The sequence below is a fragment of the Saimiri boliviensis genome, chromosome 5 (genome assembly GCF_048565385.1).
Source record: "Saimiri boliviensis isolate mSaiBol1 chromosome 5, mSaiBol1.pri, whole genome shotgun sequence".
In the NCBI taxonomy this organism is placed as follows: domain Eukaryota; kingdom Metazoa; phylum Chordata; class Mammalia; order Primates; family Cebidae; genus Saimiri; species Saimiri boliviensis.
In genome coordinates this window covers 125493844-125514171 of record NC_133453.1, presented here as the reverse complement: position 1 = coordinate 125514171, position 20328 = coordinate 125493844, and the positions used below count along the sequence as shown (strand labels likewise).

Here is a 20328-nt window from a genome sequence, read left to right as displayed (position 1 = left end):
ATTAGTGAATTTACCCAGTTGTGACATAAATTGAAAATATTTCTTCATAGTTTATTGTCTTTTTTAAATGTTCTCATACAGAAAATTTTTTATATCTAAGTTATTACATTGATCCCATATTTTCCTTTGATAAGTTTTAGGTTTTGTGTTATAGTTATAGCAGATATAAAGATATCTGCTCTAAGAAATTGTTAAACTCTTTTTATAAGTAAAATTCCGATGCTGCAGAAGAAACAGCACTCAAAGATAAGTTCTCCCAGCAAGGCAGTTTACTTCTATAGAAGGGTGTGGTGTAGGGATGGAGCAATGGTCCCGTCCCTTGAACAAGGAGGGATGTTTTTATTTTGAGAAATCTACAAAGTGAAGAAGACTGCAAAAAAGTACAACCCCTAGAATTGGAAAGTTGTCAACATCTTGGTATATTTGATTCAAGGCTTGTTTCATTTTACTTAAAAGATATGAAAGACAATCCCATAGTGAGTGTCTTTTTACTGAATATGTGCCCAAGATTATCCAAAGTGTAGACCTTGAACTGAATGGCTGAATGTTTTCTGAAACAGTCACAGGATGAGTGTTTTCAATGATCCTGGATAATGTCAATTTGCTCTGAAAGTTATTATTCAAGTTTAAATACCGACCAGCAGAGTATGAGAGTACCGACTTCCCCCTAGCTTCAGCAAGACCAATATTGACAATTAAAATTTAATTTCTGCCAACGGGCTAGGTGTGAAATGTTATCGCTTTGTTTAATTTGCCTTGTCTTGAGTAAGGGTGAGCTTGAATATCTTTTCACATGTTAATGAACGGTTTTCTTATTTCAGAATCACCTTGGTTATTGTCTTTGCTTTTTTTTCTGAGACAGAGTCTCACTCTGTGACCCAGGCTGGAGTGCAGTGGTGCAGTCTCGGCTCACTGCAACCTCCACCTCCCTGATTCAAGCGATTCTCCTGCCTCAGCCTCCAGGGTAGCTGGGATTACAGGCGCACGCCACCAAGCCAGGCTAATTTGTGTGTGTGTGTGTGTGTGTGTGTGTGTGTGTGTGTGTGTGTAGACAGGGCTTCACCATGTGGCCAGGCTGGTCTTGAACTCCTGACCTCAGATGGTCTGCCTGCTTCAGCCTCCCAAAATGGTTTTGTTCTTTGTTGACTTGAAATTTGTTAGATATTTTGGAAATTGATTATATGTCCCTACATATATCACAAATATATTTTCTAGTCTTTTTGTTTAACTTTATTATGTTTTTTAAATCATAGATTTTAATTTTGATGTAGTCAGATTTAAAAATATTTTTCATTATGATCTGTGCTTGTTATCTTTAAGAAATTATCCCCTACCCTCAGCCCATAAAAATATGATCAGATATATTCTTCTAATTGATTTCAAACTTTTTCTCTAATGTAGATTTTAATCAATATGATACTTGCTTGGAGACCTTATGATCTCTTCAGCAAATGTGGAAATTTGAAATTAACAGGGTGAATTAAATTTTTCTTTACTGGTTAAGAATGGGTAGTATTGGATAGAGATTATGAGTATCCTAAATATTTGGGCAGGTTTATCAACAAATCCACAAGGATCACTGAGAAATTACAATGACATATCCTTGCTTCCTTTTTGCTTTTAGCTCCGCTTGTTTTGGGGGTACATTTGCATGTGCTATGTGATTCTCATACGTACACCTGCACGACTATGGACATGAGCATGCGCACACACAAACATGTAAAAAATATTCTTAAAATTTGTAAATTCTTCACCATACAATGATATGTAATATTATTGCTACATACCTTACACTTTATCCTTTCCTCTTAGCTGCTAGATTCTCATTCTCATTTCTAATCATCTGTTTTGTCTTTCAGGTATTGTTTCATTGTTTGTTTTCCTCTCAAAGTTCTAGTTTTTCGTAACACTAGTATTACCACTACTCTTACAATACCAGCAGCTACCACTTCCACCTCTCAAGATTTAGTAAGCCCGTATCCATGATCCACCAGACACTATGTGTGAGCTTTACCAAGTATTTACTTTCATTTAATTTTCACAACAATCATATATAGTTGTTGTATTTTACAGATGAAAAACGTGCGAAAATGGGGACAGAGAAATGAACTAAATGTTGCAAAGTTGCAGAGCCATGTGTGTTGAAATGAAAACGCAAACCCAGCTTCACCTGACCTAAGATATGGGCTTATGGTCCCTTTGTTACCCTTTTCATTCCATTATTTCTCCTGCTTCTATTTTTTGCTGATATGATTTCATTTCTTCTGTTTTCTCCTGATGGGATTTGTTTTCAGTTCATGCTCCCTTCTTGCTTTCACTGCCTCACTCTCTTGCTCTCGTGTTTTACACACAGCAATGTATAGAAGGTTGTTTTTAGTTTCTATATATTTGAGTTTTTTCTTTTTAACATATCTTATGAATGTTTAACTCATTGCATTTTGATCTGAAAATAATAGCTGTAAAAACTCTGCTGTGAGGTATTTATCAATTTTTTTATTGCATTTTAGGTTTGGGGGTACATGTGAAGAGCATGCAAGATTGTTGCATAGGTACACACATGGCAGCGTGATTTGCGGCCTTCCTCCCCTTCACCTATATCTGGCATATCCGCTGTCCCTCCCCTGTTTCCCCCCAACAGACCCCAGTGTGCGATGCTCCCCTCCCTGTGTCCATGTGTTCTCATTGTTCAACACTCGCCTATGAGTGAGAACATGAGGTGTTTGATTTTCTGCTCCCGTGTCAGTTTGCCGAGAATGATGGTTTCCGGGCAGACCACTATCAATGTTTTCTTTATGATTTAGTATATGATCATTTTTTGCTTACAGCCCGTGTACATATACTTTAAAAGAAAAAGTAATCCATATTTTTGCATTACAAGATTTGACATAAGTCTAATAGATGTACTTTTTAAAATTGTGTCATCCATTTTTTAATGTCCTCATTTAATTTTCGTATGCTTGGGTCTGTAATAGACTGATACTAGTAAATTCTATTCTTACACCCACGTGTGTTTTTGATTTCTTATGTAGGTTAACAGTTTTTGCTTTATGCCCTTTTCTTATGTAAAGTTTTTACTTTTAAGCACTGTGCTGTCCAGAATTAATCTGGCTATTCTTTGATTTGAATTCAACTGGCATGTTTGGATCCAATAATTCATTTTTAGGCTTTTATTATCTTTCTGCCACCAAAGCAGAAGCGTATCTTATGGACAACTTAACACTAACTTTGAAAAATCATAATCTTTACATAGCTCGAGACAGGCCACTTACATCCATGTTCATGGCCACCATGCTGCCACCTCACTTTGTGTCGTCTTGTCCTCTGTCGACTCTTTTGATTTTTGATGATGATTCAATAAATGACTATGTTATACTTTGTTTTTTTTTTGTCTAAAAACTTACTTCTTTTCTTTTTTTTTTTTTCCAGGCTGGAGTGCAGTGGTGCAATCTCAGCTCACTGCAACCTCTGCCTCCCAGTTCAAGTGACTCTTCTGCCTCAGCCTCTAGAGTAGCTGGGATTACAGGCACGCACCACCACACCTGGCCAATTTTTGTGTTTTTAGTGGAGCCAGGGTTTCACCACGTTGGCCAGGTTAGTCTTGATGTCCTGACCTCATGATCTGCCTGCCTCAGCCTCCCAAAGTTCTGGGATTACAGGCGTTAGCCTCCATGCCTGGTCTAAAGATATTTTTTTAAAAGGTTACTCTCCATTTTAAAATAAAAATATTTATGATCAATTTATGAACTACTCCACTAACATTATTAAAGCTATAATCCTCTTTTTAAACTTTGCAAAGACAATTTTTTAACCCTTCATAACTGTTGAGAGATATCAGAGGTATATCCTTCTTTCCCCTCCCATTCTGCATTGATACAATTTGGGTTTTGATCCCGCTTTATCTTTTCTCATCCATCTTTAGTTCTGGTTATTTGTAGTTTGTTTTTGAGCCACTTTAGTTACTAAAATTAATTCTCAACAGTTAATTCTATTTTATCCTATTCTATCATTACGTTATCCTTGACCTTCTTCTTGCCATTGATAACTTTTTAAAGTGAGCAGATGGACATTTAGGTAACCCCAGGTGTTTTTCCATTTCCAATTTCCCCTTTTCTCTTTATTTTTGAGAGTGTTCATCACAGAGTGGGTTCCTGTGAGATTTATCACTCAAAGGTGGATGGTTCTAAAGTGAAATACTGTAGACCTTACTGAGAAGTAACTGTGTACCCACAGCATTCTCAGAGAACACCCTAATTCTTAAAGTATTTGAAGGCATCACTCCATTTTCTTCTATCATTACTTTGACATTTGGTAGAAAAAAAATGAAGGAAGAAATGACAGCTTCTATTCAGCAGTTACGGACTGGATCATGTCTCCTTAAAATTCATAGGCTTAGTCACTAACCCCCAATGTAACTGCATTTGAGGATAGGGTCTTAAAGATGTAATAGAGGTATTAGCCCTTTGTCAGATGGGTAGATTGCAAAAAATTTTCCCGTTCTGTTGGTGCCAGTTCTCTCTAATGACTGTTTCTTTTGCTTTGCAGAAGCTTTTAAGTTTAATTAGATCCCATTTGTCTATTTTGGCTTTTGTTGCCAATGCTTTTGGTGTTTTAGTCATGAAGTCCTTGCCTATGCCTATGTCCTGAAGGATATTGCCTAGATTTTCTTCTAGGGTTTTATGGTATTAGGTCTTAGGTTTAAATCTTTAATCCATCTGGAGTTAATCTACAAAGAACTTAAACAAATTTACAAGAAAAAAGCAAACAATCCCATCAAAAAGTGGGCAAAGGATATGAATAGATACTTTTCAAAAGAAGACATTTATGCAGCCAATAAACATATGAAAAAATGCTCATCATCACTGGTCATTAGAGAAATCCAAATCAAAACCACAATGAGATGCCATCTCATGCCAGTTAGAATGGCAATCATTAAAAAAAAAAATGAGACAACAGATGCTGGAGAGGATGTGGAGAAATAGGAATACTTTTACACTGTTGGTGGGAGTGTAAATTAGTTCAACCATTGTGGAAGACAGTGTGGCGATTCCTCAAGGACCTAGAAATAGAAATCCCATTTGATCCAGCAATCCTATTACTGGGTATATATCCAAAGGATTATAAATTATACTGTTATAAAAACACATGCACATGTATGTTCATTACAGCATTGTTTACAAAAAAACTAACCCAAATGCCCATCAATGATATACTGGATAAAGAAAACGTGGCACATTTACAACATGGAACCCGGTGCAGCCATAAAAAGGATGAGTTCATGTCCTTGGCAGGGACATGGATGAAGCTGGAAACCATCATTATTAGCAAACTGACACAAGAGCAGAAAACCAGACACTGAATGTTCTCACTCATAAGTGGGTGTAGAACAATGAGAACATATGGACACAGGGAGGGGAACATCATACACTGGGGCCTGTTGGGGGGCGGGAGGCTAGTGGAGGGATAGCAGGTTGGGGGATTGGGAAGGGATAACATTAGGAGAAATACCTAATGTCTGTGTCAGGGGAATGGGTGCAGCAAACCACCATGGCATGTAACCACCTATGTAACAGTCCTGCACAATCTGCATATGTACCCCAGAACTTAAAGTGTAACAAAATAAAGAAAAAAGAAACTATCAACCACAAATTTTATATCCTGACATAATGAGCTTCATAAGCAAAAGAAAAATAAAGTATTTCCCAGAGAAGCCAAATAAAAACGATGTAATGGAGGTGCAGTGAGGTCATAAGGGTGGGCCCTAATCCAGCGTGACTGCTGTCCATATAAGAAAAGGAAGAGTGGCGCGTGCCTGTAATCCCAGCTACTCAGGAGGCTGAGGCAGGAGAATTGCCTGAACCCAGGAGGTGGAGGTTGCGGTGAGCCGAGATCGCGCCATTGCACTCCAACCTGGGTAACAAGAGTGAAACTCCATCTCAAAAAAAAAAAAAAAAGAAAAAGAAAAAGAAAAGGAAGAGACACCAGGAGTGCCTGTGGACTGAGAAAGACCATGTAAGGACACAGAAGACGGCCGCCATCTATAAGCCAGGAAGAGGCTCACCAGAAACCACCCTGCTGTCACCTTCATCTTGGCCTTCCAACCTCCAGAACCAGAAGAAAATAAATTTCTGTTGTTTAAGCCACCCAGCAAATGATATTTTGCTATTTCAGCCCTTGAAAACTAATTCAAGCATTTACTCTTTGCCAAGAACTGTGCAAAATGTTTAATCCCTGCCAACAACCCTATGCGGTATTTTTACTGTAGCTTTGAGAATGAGGAAATTGAGTCTTCAAGTGACTTGTATTTGATGAATCTAGAATTGAAACCAAAATCTTTCTGATTCCAAATTACATGTTTTTCCTTCTTCGTCACCGCCTCCTAGTAAATTCAAATTCTGGTTCCTTTAAGTGGAATCTGGTCTTGGTTCTTTGCAAAGTGTGAAACGTTACTTCAGTTGGCATCAACTGTGGAATCCACTCACGCTGAGCATCAGGGGAGCATGCACCCCACTCCCCGTGGCTCTGTGTAGATGTGTCCTCCCCTTCCCTGTAGGTCTAGGTGCTGCTAGCTTTTTCAGATCTCAATTTCTGCTCCATCTGTGCCATGGAGTCATTCCTGATTCCCATTATTCTAACATTGTAACACCTTGCATTCTCTTTCTTCCTTTCCCTTTCTTCCTCCCTTCCTTTCACCAGTGGACAATTGTATATTCATTTATGTAATTTTCAAAAATACTGTCTCCCCCACTGATCTGTAAAATCCATGGGAGTATGGACTCTGTTTTCCTCATCACCGGGAACACACAGACTGACCTGGAGCAGGCATGCATAGACATCTGTAGGATAAAGGAACAAGGGAACAAATGACTATTAGGACCCTCCTTCTCCCATCCAGCCTCACTTTGAAGATATGCCCCAATCTCACTGCAGGCAGGGCCATCCTGAATTACCCAGAGACAGATCTCCAAGTGTTGCATCTAGAATACACAGGACAATACCGAACCTGGAGTCCTAGACTGGAGACACTGTCTCTTCCCAGCTGGGTGAGAAACTCACATGCTCTGGCCCTCAGTCTTTCCAAGTAGAGAAAGGAGTTGGACCAGGTGTTCTCCATGGTTCTAGAGGTCCACACATTCTGTGCTTCTGTGCCATCATTGGGCACAGCCCCTCCTGTTGCAATGGGGGATTGGGAATTCTAAGAGGACTCATCCCATTTTCAGATAGTTACGGAACACAGATGGTGGACTGGGGCCTCTGGGCTCCTCAGAGCACATGGGGCTGCTGGAGCAGTAGCTGGGCTTCAGTGAGTCAGAAGTCCAGGGAAGGAGGAGCCTGAAGCCTGGGTCGAATCTGTAGGTAAGAACAGGATGGTGCAACCCACCCTTCGATGTTTATTGGGCTACAGGCTTTCTTCTCTTCATCGTCACCTCCCCTCTCCAGGCTGAGTGTGTCCCTGGGCTTCAAAGACCATCCTGCTGTGAGGCAGCACACCTACCACCTTGAAGCATTAGCAAGCACAGAGACAGGTGTGGCTCTTCCAAATTATGATGCTCAGGAAGGGAAGCTCCCTAAATTCTGAAATCTCTGCAAACACGGGATAATTAGATCGTACAATGGCTAATGAATTCAATGCAGATAATTGCAATTTAATGCACATTGACAAAACAATTTAAAGTCCTGATACACATCAATGGCTTCTGATTCCTTGGGAGTGCTCCCTAGATGAAGAGCTCTACTCCATGCTTTAATATAAGAGATATGTTATGTCTCACAGCAAGAGGGTGTGGGGTGGGGTCCTTTAAGGCATCTACTTGACAAGAGTGAGTTCCTGTCCTCCTCTTCCCCTTACTTTTGCCAAATGCACAAACAAGGCCATTGAGCAAGGCCATTGACCATGAGCAAGAGATAATTCACTGGAATGAAGGCTCCACAAATCGATAAGACATATGTTCTAATGCAGTACTACACTTAACTTCGGGGACGAGCTTTAAAATACCGCTTGCTAGTTTGTAAAGCCAAAGCTAGTCTTAAAAGGAATAGCAGCCCAGGTTTTAGAACATACAGAGCAGTAATTTGAAACCATTTTTAGATCATAAGAGACAAAAAGAGGAAATGTCAGGCCCTAGGGCCCCTGTTTCTGAAATCAGGGCTCTTTGGAAATGCTGCCATGTGTTATGGGGGTCCCAGGGCCAAGTCCCACTTTGCGCCAGAATGGAACTTACCTGCATCAGTCCTGACTTACTTCTTAGCTGCTGACCACTCGATGAATATCTAGTAGAAGCAACGCACAGAGCAGACCAGTCAGTAGGATTTAAGACAGGTCTGTGTTGTTTGACCTGTGCAGGGAACTGTAAGTGAGAATCACATTTTCTCTCTCTTTGTTTTTTAGACAGAGTTTCACTTTTGTCACCCAGGCTGGGGTGCAATGGTACAATCTCAGCTCACTGTAACCTCCGCATCCCGGGTTCAAGCATTTCTCCTGCCTCAGCGTCCTGATTAGCTGGGATTATAGGCACATGCCACCATGCCCGGCTAATTTTGTATTTTAGTAGAGATGGGGTTTCTCCATGTTGGTCAGTCTGGTCTCAAACTCCCGACCTCAGGTGATCCGCCCACCTTGGCCTCCCAAAGTGCGGAGATTACAGGCCTAAGCCACTGCGCCCAACTGATAATTGCATTTTCTAGATTCTTTTGAACAATCAGAGGGTCTAGCCACAATGGACCTGTGTTCTTCCATGTGAGTAATCATGAGGGCCTAAGGAGCTGCTCTCTTTAGATGCACAGGCCTGACCTCTGTATCCCATCACTCCAGGCTGTCTTCTTTCATTTAGACCACCTTCTTGGTCCTAGCAGACATTTGGGTTTGAGTTCTCTAGTCTTCCTGTGCAGGAACTGAGCTGGAAGTGAGATGGAAAGATGAAATCTGATGAAGTATGTTTGATACGAATAGTCTTCTCATTTACACAACAGTCTATAAGCATCTATTCTGTGCCAGGCTGTGTGCTGGTGCTGGGAATATGTGAGGTCACTGCACTGAGTGAGGTTCTGAAGAACATCCGTCCTCACTGAGTGTTCTTAAGAGCTTACCATCTCTAGGGAAAGACAGACATGTACACAGATGGACTGAAATACAAAATGATTGCTATAGTAACCCAGAGAACATGGACATGAAATGATCAAGCCTTCATGTCCTGACTACTCTAGTCTGAAGAATGGTTAATTGTGTTGTTTAGGTAGGGCTTGGGGTGAGCAATTGGGAATTATTGGGAATCAATATTAATGCTGACCATAAGCAAGAAATGGCATCTCCTACTAAGGGGATGAAAGAGCTTTCTCATTGGCCTAGCAGCCCATTCAAATAGCTACAACAGGTTGCCTGGTCATGGAGAATGCATGCTGCAGCAGTATGTAGCTGCTTTAGGACTTTATAAAAGAAGATGCAAGACTCTGTTTGCATTTGGAGCAAAGCATGAATACAGACTAATATTGTCTCAGTTGCCAGGTTAAGCAGGGTCACCGGCAAGCTTCATTTTAACTGCTAAAAGGTAGTGATGGGCTATCTCAATAATTTTTTTTAATGCTGAGGAGTACACATGTGAGAATGATCCTTCTCACATTCTGACACCTTGATAACGTCTCATTGATTTATAGCTTTAGCTAATTAAGTTACCAAAAGTCAGCATATACACAACTAAAATATTCTATTATTTTCATGTCTCTTTTCAGATTACTATGCTGCGTGGATAATTCATCATTTGGGGGCAAGATAATGAAACAAACTTTACAAGAAGATCCTTAGGGAACCTGGCTGGTAGGTGGGATTATGACTTTCTCCATTTCTCGTCCCTGGCCGTGGTGAAATTAGCTGTGCTCTGTTGTTCTTGGCTTTGTGATCTTAAAAAAGTCACTTAAGCCCTGTGAGCTTCTAGATCTTTAAAGAAGGGTAACTTTCTCCCCTCTGTAAGACAGTTGTGAAGATAAAGAATGTTTATGCAAGTTTGGGTAAATGTAAACTAGTTTGCAGAAATAGGCAACTATTATTAGTAGTAGTATTCGGAATTTTCAGAATCATAGGAAAGCTTAGGCATAGCTGATATAGTCAATTTTTCATAAATTATTTTCAGAAAGTTATAGCAATTTTCACTAGAGACACAGGAAGGTCTTAGACTGCTTTTTGATCAGAGTCAAACAATAGCTATTAAGTGGGTTTTAAAAAACTAACAACTAAAAAGAGTGAAATTAGTTGATTTCTTGGTCCATTGAATTGACTGAGTCACCCTTCAAGGCCAGAATAGACAACATTTCTTTCCCCCCACAAATGTTTGTTTCAAAGAAGGGGCGGTGGCCAAGGCGGGCAGAGGTCGGAACTACTGTGGCTTTCTCCTGCATCCTGTGTGGAGCCCCCTGGGGCAACGGAGGAGCCAGCTCCAGGCTGATGCAGGAGGCGGGTACAATCCTACCTTTGTGATCACTCCACTGCCTGGCTCCAGAAAGTTCCCAAGCACCTCATCCTTAGCCATTCCCCACCCAACATTATTTCCAGAACTTTGATGGGAAGCAAAAGAAGCCGCATCGTGCCCTGCCAAGGATGTGGTCTGCTTCATAGCCAGTGTGAATACTCCCCCTGCTCCCAAACTCTGCTTCCCCCTTTGACACTTCTCAGTCTCAGCGTGTCTTGGTTCTGGTGAGGGAGGATGGGGGAAAATCTCTTACTGGCCTTCCTCAGGCCTGCTCTCCTGCCCAGTACACCCGTACAGTGCCTGTTGTGGGCTGTCTCTTGGTGTCCCTCAGAACTCATTTGTTGAAATCCTAACGCCCGAGATGATGGTTTTAGAAGGTGGGGCTTTCAGTAAGTGATTACATCATGAGGGGAAACCCTCACAAGTGGGATTAGTGCCCCTATGAAAGAGGACCTAGAGAGCTCACCCCCCGACGGTGTGAGGTCATGGCTAGAAGGCACCACCCATGGACCAGGAAGGCGCACCCTCATCAGACCCTCGATCTTAGTCTTAGACTTCCCGACCCACAACTGTGAGAAACCAGCATGTGCTGTTTAAGCCATCCAGTCCATGGTAGATTTCTTATAGCAGCCCGAGCAGACTAAGGCAGGGCCCGGGGCTAAACCTCCCCACTCGATTTTTGGCATAAATCTGGTTACAGGTTGGGTTCTGCAGAGGCAAACTCTGAAACAGAGTTGGAGGTACAAACTTATCTTAGGGAGAGCACCCATGGAAGGAAGGAGACGAAGCCTGAATGGGCAGAGAGAGAAGCTGAACGCACTGCAGGCTCCGCAATGCCTGGCCAACCCAGGGAGGGGCGGTGGGTGGAGGCGGTTCCCTCGGAGTTGTGCCCCGCTGGGTGGAAATGGCCAGGCCTGTTGACTCTCACCACGCCTGGCCACCAGACGTGGACTGTTCTGGGAAAGACAAGACGCTTTCCCTGAAGATGTTGGGGGCTGGAGGCTGTCTGCCCACCATACCCCCGACAGTCGGCTGGCAGCCCTTTTTTGAAGCGGGTCTGAGCAGTGCACCTCCACGTCCACCAACCTACTCCCTGTGCTTCTCAGGACCCCTGCTCCAAACTCACTCAGGAAGCAGCTTGTCCAGGATTCCGGTGGCCTCTCTTGCTCAGAAACCTAGAAGAGGCAGGTTAGCAGGATAAGATACAGCTTCAGCCTCTGCAGCTGGGCTCTCGGCCACAAGTGACATGCAGCTCCCCGTCTCCACTGTACACTCTAGAATCCCCTGTCCTTCACTTACCCTCGTGACTGGCCTTGGTGGCTTTCCTGGAGGTGGAACTAGACCCTCATCCCCGAAGACTCTGCGTCCCTAGTCACATGCTCCCCAGCTGCGGTTGCTGTTACTTCTGCGTGTACAGCTGTAATGTTCAAGAAGGACCCCAGTGGCTCAAATGAATTCCACACTCACTCCTCATTTCCTGCTTTTTAATACCAGCCACCTCCTCTTGATGATCAGGGTCATCTGACCCTCCAACAAGGTGACTTTTCTTCTTGCCTACTGGTCTCTCAACGCGAAGAAGTCAAAGTGCCCAGGTAGCAACCACGTCATATAATTCAATGGGATTCCTACTGTGTCTCCCTGAGAAAGCATACACCCTCTGGGAGCCAGGACCTCTAACCCTGCAGAGCCCAGCATTGTAGGGGTGGGATGTACAGAGTCTGCCAGTATGTCACCAAGAGTCAGTGGTAACTGGGGCCACTCCTAATGACACTCTACCTTTCACACCTTGGTTCCTGGATCCCTGTATTCTTCCTCTTGGGGACACAGCTCCATAGAAGAACATTCGATTTGTACACGTATTACCCCCTAGAGGACGGTACACCATCCTTGCAGGCCGTTCCAATTCTCTATCAGCTGGTAGTTCCATGGTGGCAAGGTACATGCAATCAGGCCATTTCATGGTCATGCGCCCACTCCCACAACTTCTTTGCAGAACAGAATCTAAAGAAACCCATCAGGTGTCATGCTTCTATTTTCACAATAAGAGGTACAAGTTACAATAATTCATTCACTTTGGAGGAAATGTCCCAGCTTGTCTATGTCTACCGGGCCCTACAGATAGTAAGAGCATGACAGCCCCCGAGTCCTTGTATTGTTCCTCTCTGGTCCTCTGGAGTGTATGTCTGGTTGGCCACCTGTTGCTTATCTGTCCCAATCAATGCAATGCCACTGATGCAGTGAACCAGGGTGATATTATAGAGGATGTCCAGATGGCCCAGGTTTCTTCTGATTATGTCATGACAGGTTGGGAGAGTCAAAATATCTCTGGGACAAAATTGTAAATTGGATACTGTTGTCTATTCCTTGTGAATGCAAACGATTTATAATCGTCTTTTCTGAGAGGGACAGAAAGGACACGTTTGCCAAATCAATGACCGCATGCCATATACCTGAAGCTGTATTCATATGTCCTAACAAAGAGACGACAGCTACAGTGTTCGGAGTGGGCTGAGCCGGCAGTGTCTCTAGTCGGCTCTAGGAGCCAAGTGCTTTCTTCAAAGGGCTGTCCCCTTGACTTACAGGGAGACATGCAGGGGACCACCTCTGCCTCCTTCACAGCCCTGAGGGCAGCTCTTATCTTTGCCATCTTTCCAGGGAGGCATTGCTATTTTTGATTTACTCTCTTAGCTGGAGTGAAGTTAATTGCAGAGGCTTCCATTTGGCCTTTCCACAAATGACCTTTCCATTTGGCTGTCACTCCACAAGCCAAGGACCCGATGGGGCTGTTCCATGTACTGCCAAGCATGTCAGTCCCAATCCTACCCTTGGGCACTGGGGAAATGATCACAGCGTGGGTCCACGGGTGCAGCGGACCTGCTGTAAGCTGGACCTGGGGCAGGGAACCTCTTTTTCATAAGCCCCTCTCTCCTCACTCTAACAGCAGAGCCTTGATGATGTTTTGGGCCCTGGGTATCAGTGTTAACAGTGACTAACAGTCTTTCCCTTTCCCTTGTACGGCCACCACAGTAAAAGTCTGTAAATCCTTTCGTGAAAGGACGGGAGGATTCTTGGGTGTGTACACCTGCCAGAATGTTGTAGAGTCCTTCCTTTTGGGGACCTAGCCACCTGTTGAGTCAATGAGATTTTAGTCTAAAATTAGGTCCGGAAACGAAGCAAAAGGCTATGACATTTTACTGGAGCAACTTCTCTCAGCCTACTGGTCACCTAGTCTCAATTTCTGCTGCTGCTATAAGCTGGGCAGTGCCCTTATGACTGCCATCTATTAGATCCCTCAGGACTCCACAGTCTATTATGAGTCATAGTCCCTTAGCTGCCACTCTGTCCTTGCTGGTCATTACAGTAATTGCCATTCTTTGGCTTTGGGTGGTCTTGCCCCACTGCCTCTATTGCTTCAGTATCTAATCATCCCCCTGCAGTCAGCAAGCCAAGTTCTGTAGCAACCTCTTCTGCCCTCACCTCCGGCCTGCAGATGGACTCCGTGAGGTGGGGGCATAGTCCCTACGGATTTGGTAAATGCTGTGTTTGCTGCGTTTTCCTGTGGAATCTAACCTTCTGCCGGGTGTTCCAGTTAAATGGGGGCAGAAGGAGAGATGAAACTATAATGCCGCCTCAAAAATTTTGCCAATCTTTTTTTTTTTTTTTTTTTTTTTTTTTTGAGACAGAGTCTCACTCCATCAACCAGGCGCCAGGCTGGAGTGCAGTGGCACGATCTTGTCTCACTGCAACCTCCGCCTCCCGGGTTCAAGCAATTCTCCTGCCTCAGCCTCCTGGGTAGCTGGGACTACAGACGTGTGCCACCACGTTCAGCTAATTTTTGTATTTTTAGTAGAGATGGGGTTTCACCAGGATGGTCTTCATCTCTTGACCTCATGATCCGCCCGCATTGGCCTCCCAAAGTGCTGGGATTACAGGCGTGAGCCACCGCACCCAGCCAAATTCTGCCAATCTTATGAGGTGCTCTGGACCAAGTGGTGGCTATTAGAGTTGCATCCTTTTGGACCAGAAAGGACAGGCTGTACCCCCTCTCACTTACTCACCAGGTAAGGATGTCAGGAAAGCGTGTCTTGGGTCGGGGGGAATCTGCAGCAGAGGCGGACGCTGGAGGAGCTGATCATGCAGGCTGTGTGCTGACCACTCTCCCTGCGGGTGGGTGGATCCTTCCCGAAAACGGGAGCTGAGCAGTGCTTCTGTGTGTCTCCTGGTCTCTGTCCTTGATGTTTCACAAGCCCCTCTGGGATGTGCTAATAATGCCCATGTTAGCCATTCCCCTAGAATTAGCATTGTGCTAGAAATGCACAGAATGTCCAGGGCCTCAAAGGCTCTGGGTTTCAGAGTCACAGCTGGAGAAACTGCAGACATAACAGAACTTTGTGTTCTTGGGATAAACCTGGAAAACTCTCCGTTTCCCTGGTCTGGCATAACAACTCGAGCCTTAGGATTGGAGCAGAAGCCATAGAGGCAGGACACAGTAGGGGCCAGGGGTTTGGACAGTGATTTGTGAGCACAATCCGAAACGTCACAATATCGACATCTGGGGCTGAATAGTTCTTCATTGTAAGAGGCCCTCCTGTGCATTATACAATGATCAGCGCCACCATTCCAAACCCACCGAAGGGTTTGGAACTCTGGAGTGACATGTCTAGAGGTATGTTATGAGAAGGGTTTTCCAGCAGCCTGTGTGGAGGATGGCATAGAGAGAGAGGTCTCAGGGGACCAAGTAGGACACCATTGCCGTGGTTCATGTGAGATGAGCAGGAGGACTAAGACAGCGATAGGGCGGAGGAAGGAGGAATGATCTGGAAAACGTCCGGGGGGTCGAATGCCAGGCCATGCCTGTATGGAACGTCACAGGACAGGGAGGGGTGAGTCATGCATTCTCCAGTTTCTGCATCTGGGCACATTATTTTAACAGAGTCATTTCCCAAAGCATAACAGTGTAGTCAAATTAGAGAGGATTTGAAATGTCTCTATTTCAAAGTAACAGGAATCAAAGCAAGGAGGACTGGCAAACTGCTGGAACTCTCCTAGGCTGTTTTCATGTGAACTGTGACTAACAATTCTTCTTCTCATCTGCTCTTCTCATCCTGGGGTTTCCTGTGTGCCAGGCCCCTGCTCTCTTATGTGCCCTTTCTCTGAAGCTTGGATTTCTCCTACATTCGGGGGCCCACATAGCTGACAGAGGGGGCAAGGGTCCAATATACACCCCGGTCTTCTGACGGTCATGCGAAGTCATGCTCCTAACTCCCGTTTCTTTGCTCTCGCCCCTCCCACACCACCTACTCTAGCAACGTGACATGACATAGAGCCATGGTTCATACCTGCTTAGATGTTGCTCCTGGATTTAGGATTCTGACCAAAGGCCCCCTGGTTTGGGCCCCAAGCTTTAGAGAACCCTCCTCTGGCTCTCCTCTGGCTGTACCTCTTTCCAAGGGGCAGTGGAATGGAGCCTGCCTCCTAGGTCATGTCCTAAATATTCAGGGCCTCAGGAACTGTGCAGTCCTTCTGTGCTCTGTCCTCCTGATCTGGGTACCACTAAGTTTAGGGGGGCATGAACAGGTTACATGTAAAGACAGGGGTGTGCACACACACGTATGCAAGGCTTATCTCAGTGTGGAAAGAAGTCTGGGGCAGAGGTCGAGGAGGGTGAGCATGAGGCCAGCACCTTCATTAGTGTGCTTGCTCTGGACCCTGCAAATGTTAAGGATAGGCACACCCTCGAGCAGGCCTTCTCTTCTCTGGCAGTGGTGCCATTTGGGGCTGAGTAATGCTTCACTGTAAGGGGCTGTGCTGTTCACTGTAGTATGACTAGCAGCATCCCTGGCCTCCACCCACCAGATGCCAGTAACTCTGGCCACCCCAATAACAATAATTTAAAATGTTTCCAGCCATTTCCAAATGTCCTCTGGACTGGGGAGTCAGAGGAGGCAAAATAACTACCAGTTGAGAACCACTGTCCTACAATGATTAGTTAGGTATAGCTGGTTTGACCTAAAATTTCTAGTTCCAAAACACTTGGATTTGAGAAAATAAGTGGATTAGCAAAAAAAAAAAAAAAAAAAAAAAAAAAAAAAAAAAAAATGTGTACACAACTTATTAAATAATTTCCTTTGGCATATGCAAGGAAGATATAGTAGTGGCAGTCACGTGGCAATCATGCTGTCAGTGCTGTGGGCCCCGGAGCGGTGGCCAATTATTCTGTCCTGGCCTTGGTCCGGGACATCGTCTGTCTGTTTGGACTCCTGTGAGCCAGTGTCACGTGGTACCTGGTTGCTCCCTCTCGGGTTCCATTCTGGTCCTGTGTCACCCTTCAGTCTCCTGCTGTATCTCTCTATTAACTTGACTTGGACCCCAGTGATTTTCTCTCCTCAATCATAGACCGGAGTAACCTTGCTTCTCTTTCTCTAAGAATCACACAAAACCATGTGGTGCCAAAGGCCCTCCCAGGTCAGACTGCTGAACCCGGGATTGCCTGAATGGCAATCCTGAGCTATTTACCTGAACGGCAATCCTGAATGGCAATCCTGAGCTATTTACCAGCTTCTTTTAGCTTATGAGCTTTTGATTTAAGATGTTCTATAGTCTTTCCTGTGAGCATTCTTGTGAGCAATGTTGGAGCTGGATCAAAGGGGTTAAACTTTCTTGGACTGAGACTGCCTCTTTATTGCTTTTTTATCCTTAGGAGATACTTGTAAGTGGGTGCTTTTCTGAGAGGACCAGAAAGAAGAAGGACCACTTTCTGGTCCTCCCAGAAAGATGCCACTTACAAGAATCCCCTTGCCATGGCTTGTTGCCCCATCCCAGGATTACTATTGTCCTGACTGGAATCGTGCCCATCTCCCTGGTGGAGCTTCCTCTTGCTCATGACCCCTTGCGCCTGCTCTTCTGAGCTTTGGGTGGCATCACCTCTGAGAAACAATATCTCTCTTCCTCAGTGGTAACAGTCTTAGCCCCCACCCGCCCCCATCCACCCAGAAAATATCTATGCTACTTGAAAAGTGGACATCCATTCATTCTTTTAAGCTCCAGGAAAGCAGAGACTCTATATGTCCTGCCGTAGCCACGACATTGGTGCCTGGCTCACAGCAGGTTCACAGTAGACTCTGAGGAGTAAATTTACTAATATGGGGTGTGGTGGCTCACGCCTGTAATCCCAACACTTTGGGAGGCTGAGGTGGGCTGATCACCTGAGGTCGGGAGTTCGAGACCAGCCTGACCAACATGGAGAAGCCCCGTCTCTACTAAAAAACACGAAATTAGCTGGGCGTGGTGGCGCATGCCTGTAATCCCAGCTACTCGGGAGGCTGATGCAGGAGAATCTCTTAAATTCAGGAGGCAGAGGTTGCAGTGAGCTAAGATCGAGCCATTGTACTCCAGCCTGGGCAACAAGAGCAAAACTCTGTCTCAAAAATAAATTACTAATGTGTTTAATCCTTAGAGGTCTTATCTAGAATAATGCCTTAACCAATAATTCTGAATAGAATCACTTTGGGTTTTAGGCCCTGCTTTTATGCTCTTATAATAGATTCTGCAAGACTCAAACCAATTTGGCTGAATTTTGAGGCAGCGATGATATAGTAAGGAAAATATCATTTATTGAACACTTACCATAGGTAGGCTGTATTCTAGGTGTTTTACATACTCTGCTAGGTTCAGTCCTCATAGCAATCCTACAAGAAAGTGTTCTTGCCTACGCCTTAGAGATGAGGTAAAGGAGACTCAACGAAAGGTAGAAACAGTCACTGTCACAGTATAAGAGGCAGAGTTGAGATTTGAACCCAGGACCGTCTGAGCAGCCTGTGTGCTTTTCCATCTATACTGCTGTTTCCATGACTAAGCAGAGGGAGCCACTGGGGGCAGACGTAGGGCCCATGATCAGAATGTTCCCCTCTCACATTCAGTGAGGAAGAGGTGTCTGCTTCCTATGATCCACCATATCCATGTCCACTGTAGCTCTTCCCTCTATGTAGATAACGAAGAAGAGAATGATATAAAATAAAACTGAAATTGAAGCCACCCTGGTGGGCAAGGGCCGTGCCAGGAAGATGTGGAGGAAGGTGAGCTCTATGGGTGAGTCAGAGGAACGCAGGCACAACCAAGCTGCATAGATCCACTCACCTCGGCTACTTGTGATAAAAGATAAAAAGCTGGAATTAGTCATCATTTAAAGTCATTTAAAGGCTGCTCCTTGGTTTAAATATACATAAAAGCAATTCCAGGAAAAGAATGTGAGTAAACATGTGTATGGCTCCAGCCTAGATCAGCTTGTCGTCCCATGGTTGTCTTGTGCATTTAAAAACCTTACTTCCAACTCTTTAATCTCATATTATTAAAGGAGATTTCGAGTGTAATTAGCATCCCCTCAAAAGCACATCAGCTTTCTCATCCTTGAAGAAAGGTTATTTAATTAATGTGAACACACTGAGAATCAAGTTGTTAGAAGTACGAGAAAGCCACGCCATACATGGGAGATGTGCATGGTAGGAACTCCATCAGCGTAACAGCAAACTTGCTCTTTGATGTTCTAAATCAGGAACCCCAACTTGTGAAAACCATTGCTGGGTGGCCCACGGAGTGCTGGCTCTTTCCACATCCTGTCAATTAGCTGTCTCATTTCATCCTCACAACAGCCCTCACATGGAGGCATTATTTTCCCCATTTCATCTGTGACTCAGGAATTTGCTGACAGTCAGGGAATTGGTATGTAAAAAAAGACCTAGGATCCTACTGCAGTCTGTCTAGTTCCAAAGCCTGGACAATTCCAGTCCTCTCTCTATTCAACAGCTTGCCTCAAATCCAAAGTCTAGAGACCTTAACTGGACATGTGATTTGCAGAAATTGCTTAACTCTTCGGGGCCAGATTCCCCAAAATGTAAATTGGAATCCTGGTCTTTCCCTTACATGGAGGTTCTGAACATTAAAAAATAGGGAGATAGACATAAATGCATTCTGAAAAATTATAAGCCTACATTATAAGCATAAAGATTTACTTTCCTTTAACAATCCAAGGGAATTACAGAATTACATTTCTCTCCACTCTAAGCTTTTAAGTGTTGCCAAGGCTTTTCAGTGTATTTATGTTCTTACTATTTCATTGACCTGGAAAATTTTTCACCAAATCTGCCTTTCTATCTGGCAAATCTTCTCAGTTCTTTAAGCCTCCACTTTCAGGCACTGCCTCCTTCAGGAAGCCTTCTATGACTGCCTCTACCATGTGCTTCCCCACCCGTGGCCACCGCCGTAGCACTTGATACACCGTCTTGTGTTTGGCTTTTCCCACATTAACTAGACCTGGAGATCTCCCAGGGCAGGGGGCATGGCCTAGGCTCTTCTGTCCTGACAAGGGATAAGACATATACTGCCCTGCTTCAAGGACATCCATGGAACTGAGCTGCGTCGCATGAAACCCTCAAGTCTGAGTTCCTGATTCAAACTTTCAAATAGAAACTCAAGAAACAATTAATGCTGCATCAGGGAAAACCATGCTGATCTGAAATAAGGCCAGTAACAGCAGCAGCTTGGCTCTGTTCCATTTAGCGAGATGCTCCCACTTAGATAATTGCATTTAGGGGGAGCCCCCATCCCGGGGCATTCCTGTGTTGTAGGAGTTTCTATCTAAAATTGGGAGAGTTCCAAGCTTACCATCAGTGCCAAAACTTTCAGTGTCAACCAGGACAAGTTGTGCACCCAAACCACATGTCCAAAGACAACCCGGCTGGGAGTCCAGCTGCTTTTGCTGTAAGTTTGTCTGTCTGCCAAACCAGGGCACAGGAAGCCTCTGTGTCGCCACTACAGGATAGCATGGGCATCAGAAAAAGGAGCTGCAGCTGTCAGAGCTGGGGACAGGGAGCCT

The 20328-nt window shown here is 44.4% G+C and overlaps 1 protein-coding gene across 4 annotated transcripts in view; it reads left to right on the top strand.

Moving 5' to 3' along the window:
- MTHFS (methenyltetrahydrofolate synthetase) overlaps window positions 1–20328 on the top strand; it is a 296448-nt gene that overhangs the window by 265910 nt on the left and 10210 nt on the right. For all 4 annotated transcript variants that reach the window (XM_074399920.1, XM_074399924.1, XM_074399923.1 and 1 more), the window contains exon 6: window positions 9724–9808. In XM_074399920.1, coding sequence (XP_074256021.1) covers window positions 9724–9744 — 21 coding nt within the window. In that variant the 3' untranslated portion in view covers window positions 9745–9808. The remainder of the gene's footprint in view (window positions 1–9723; window positions 9809–20328) is intronic.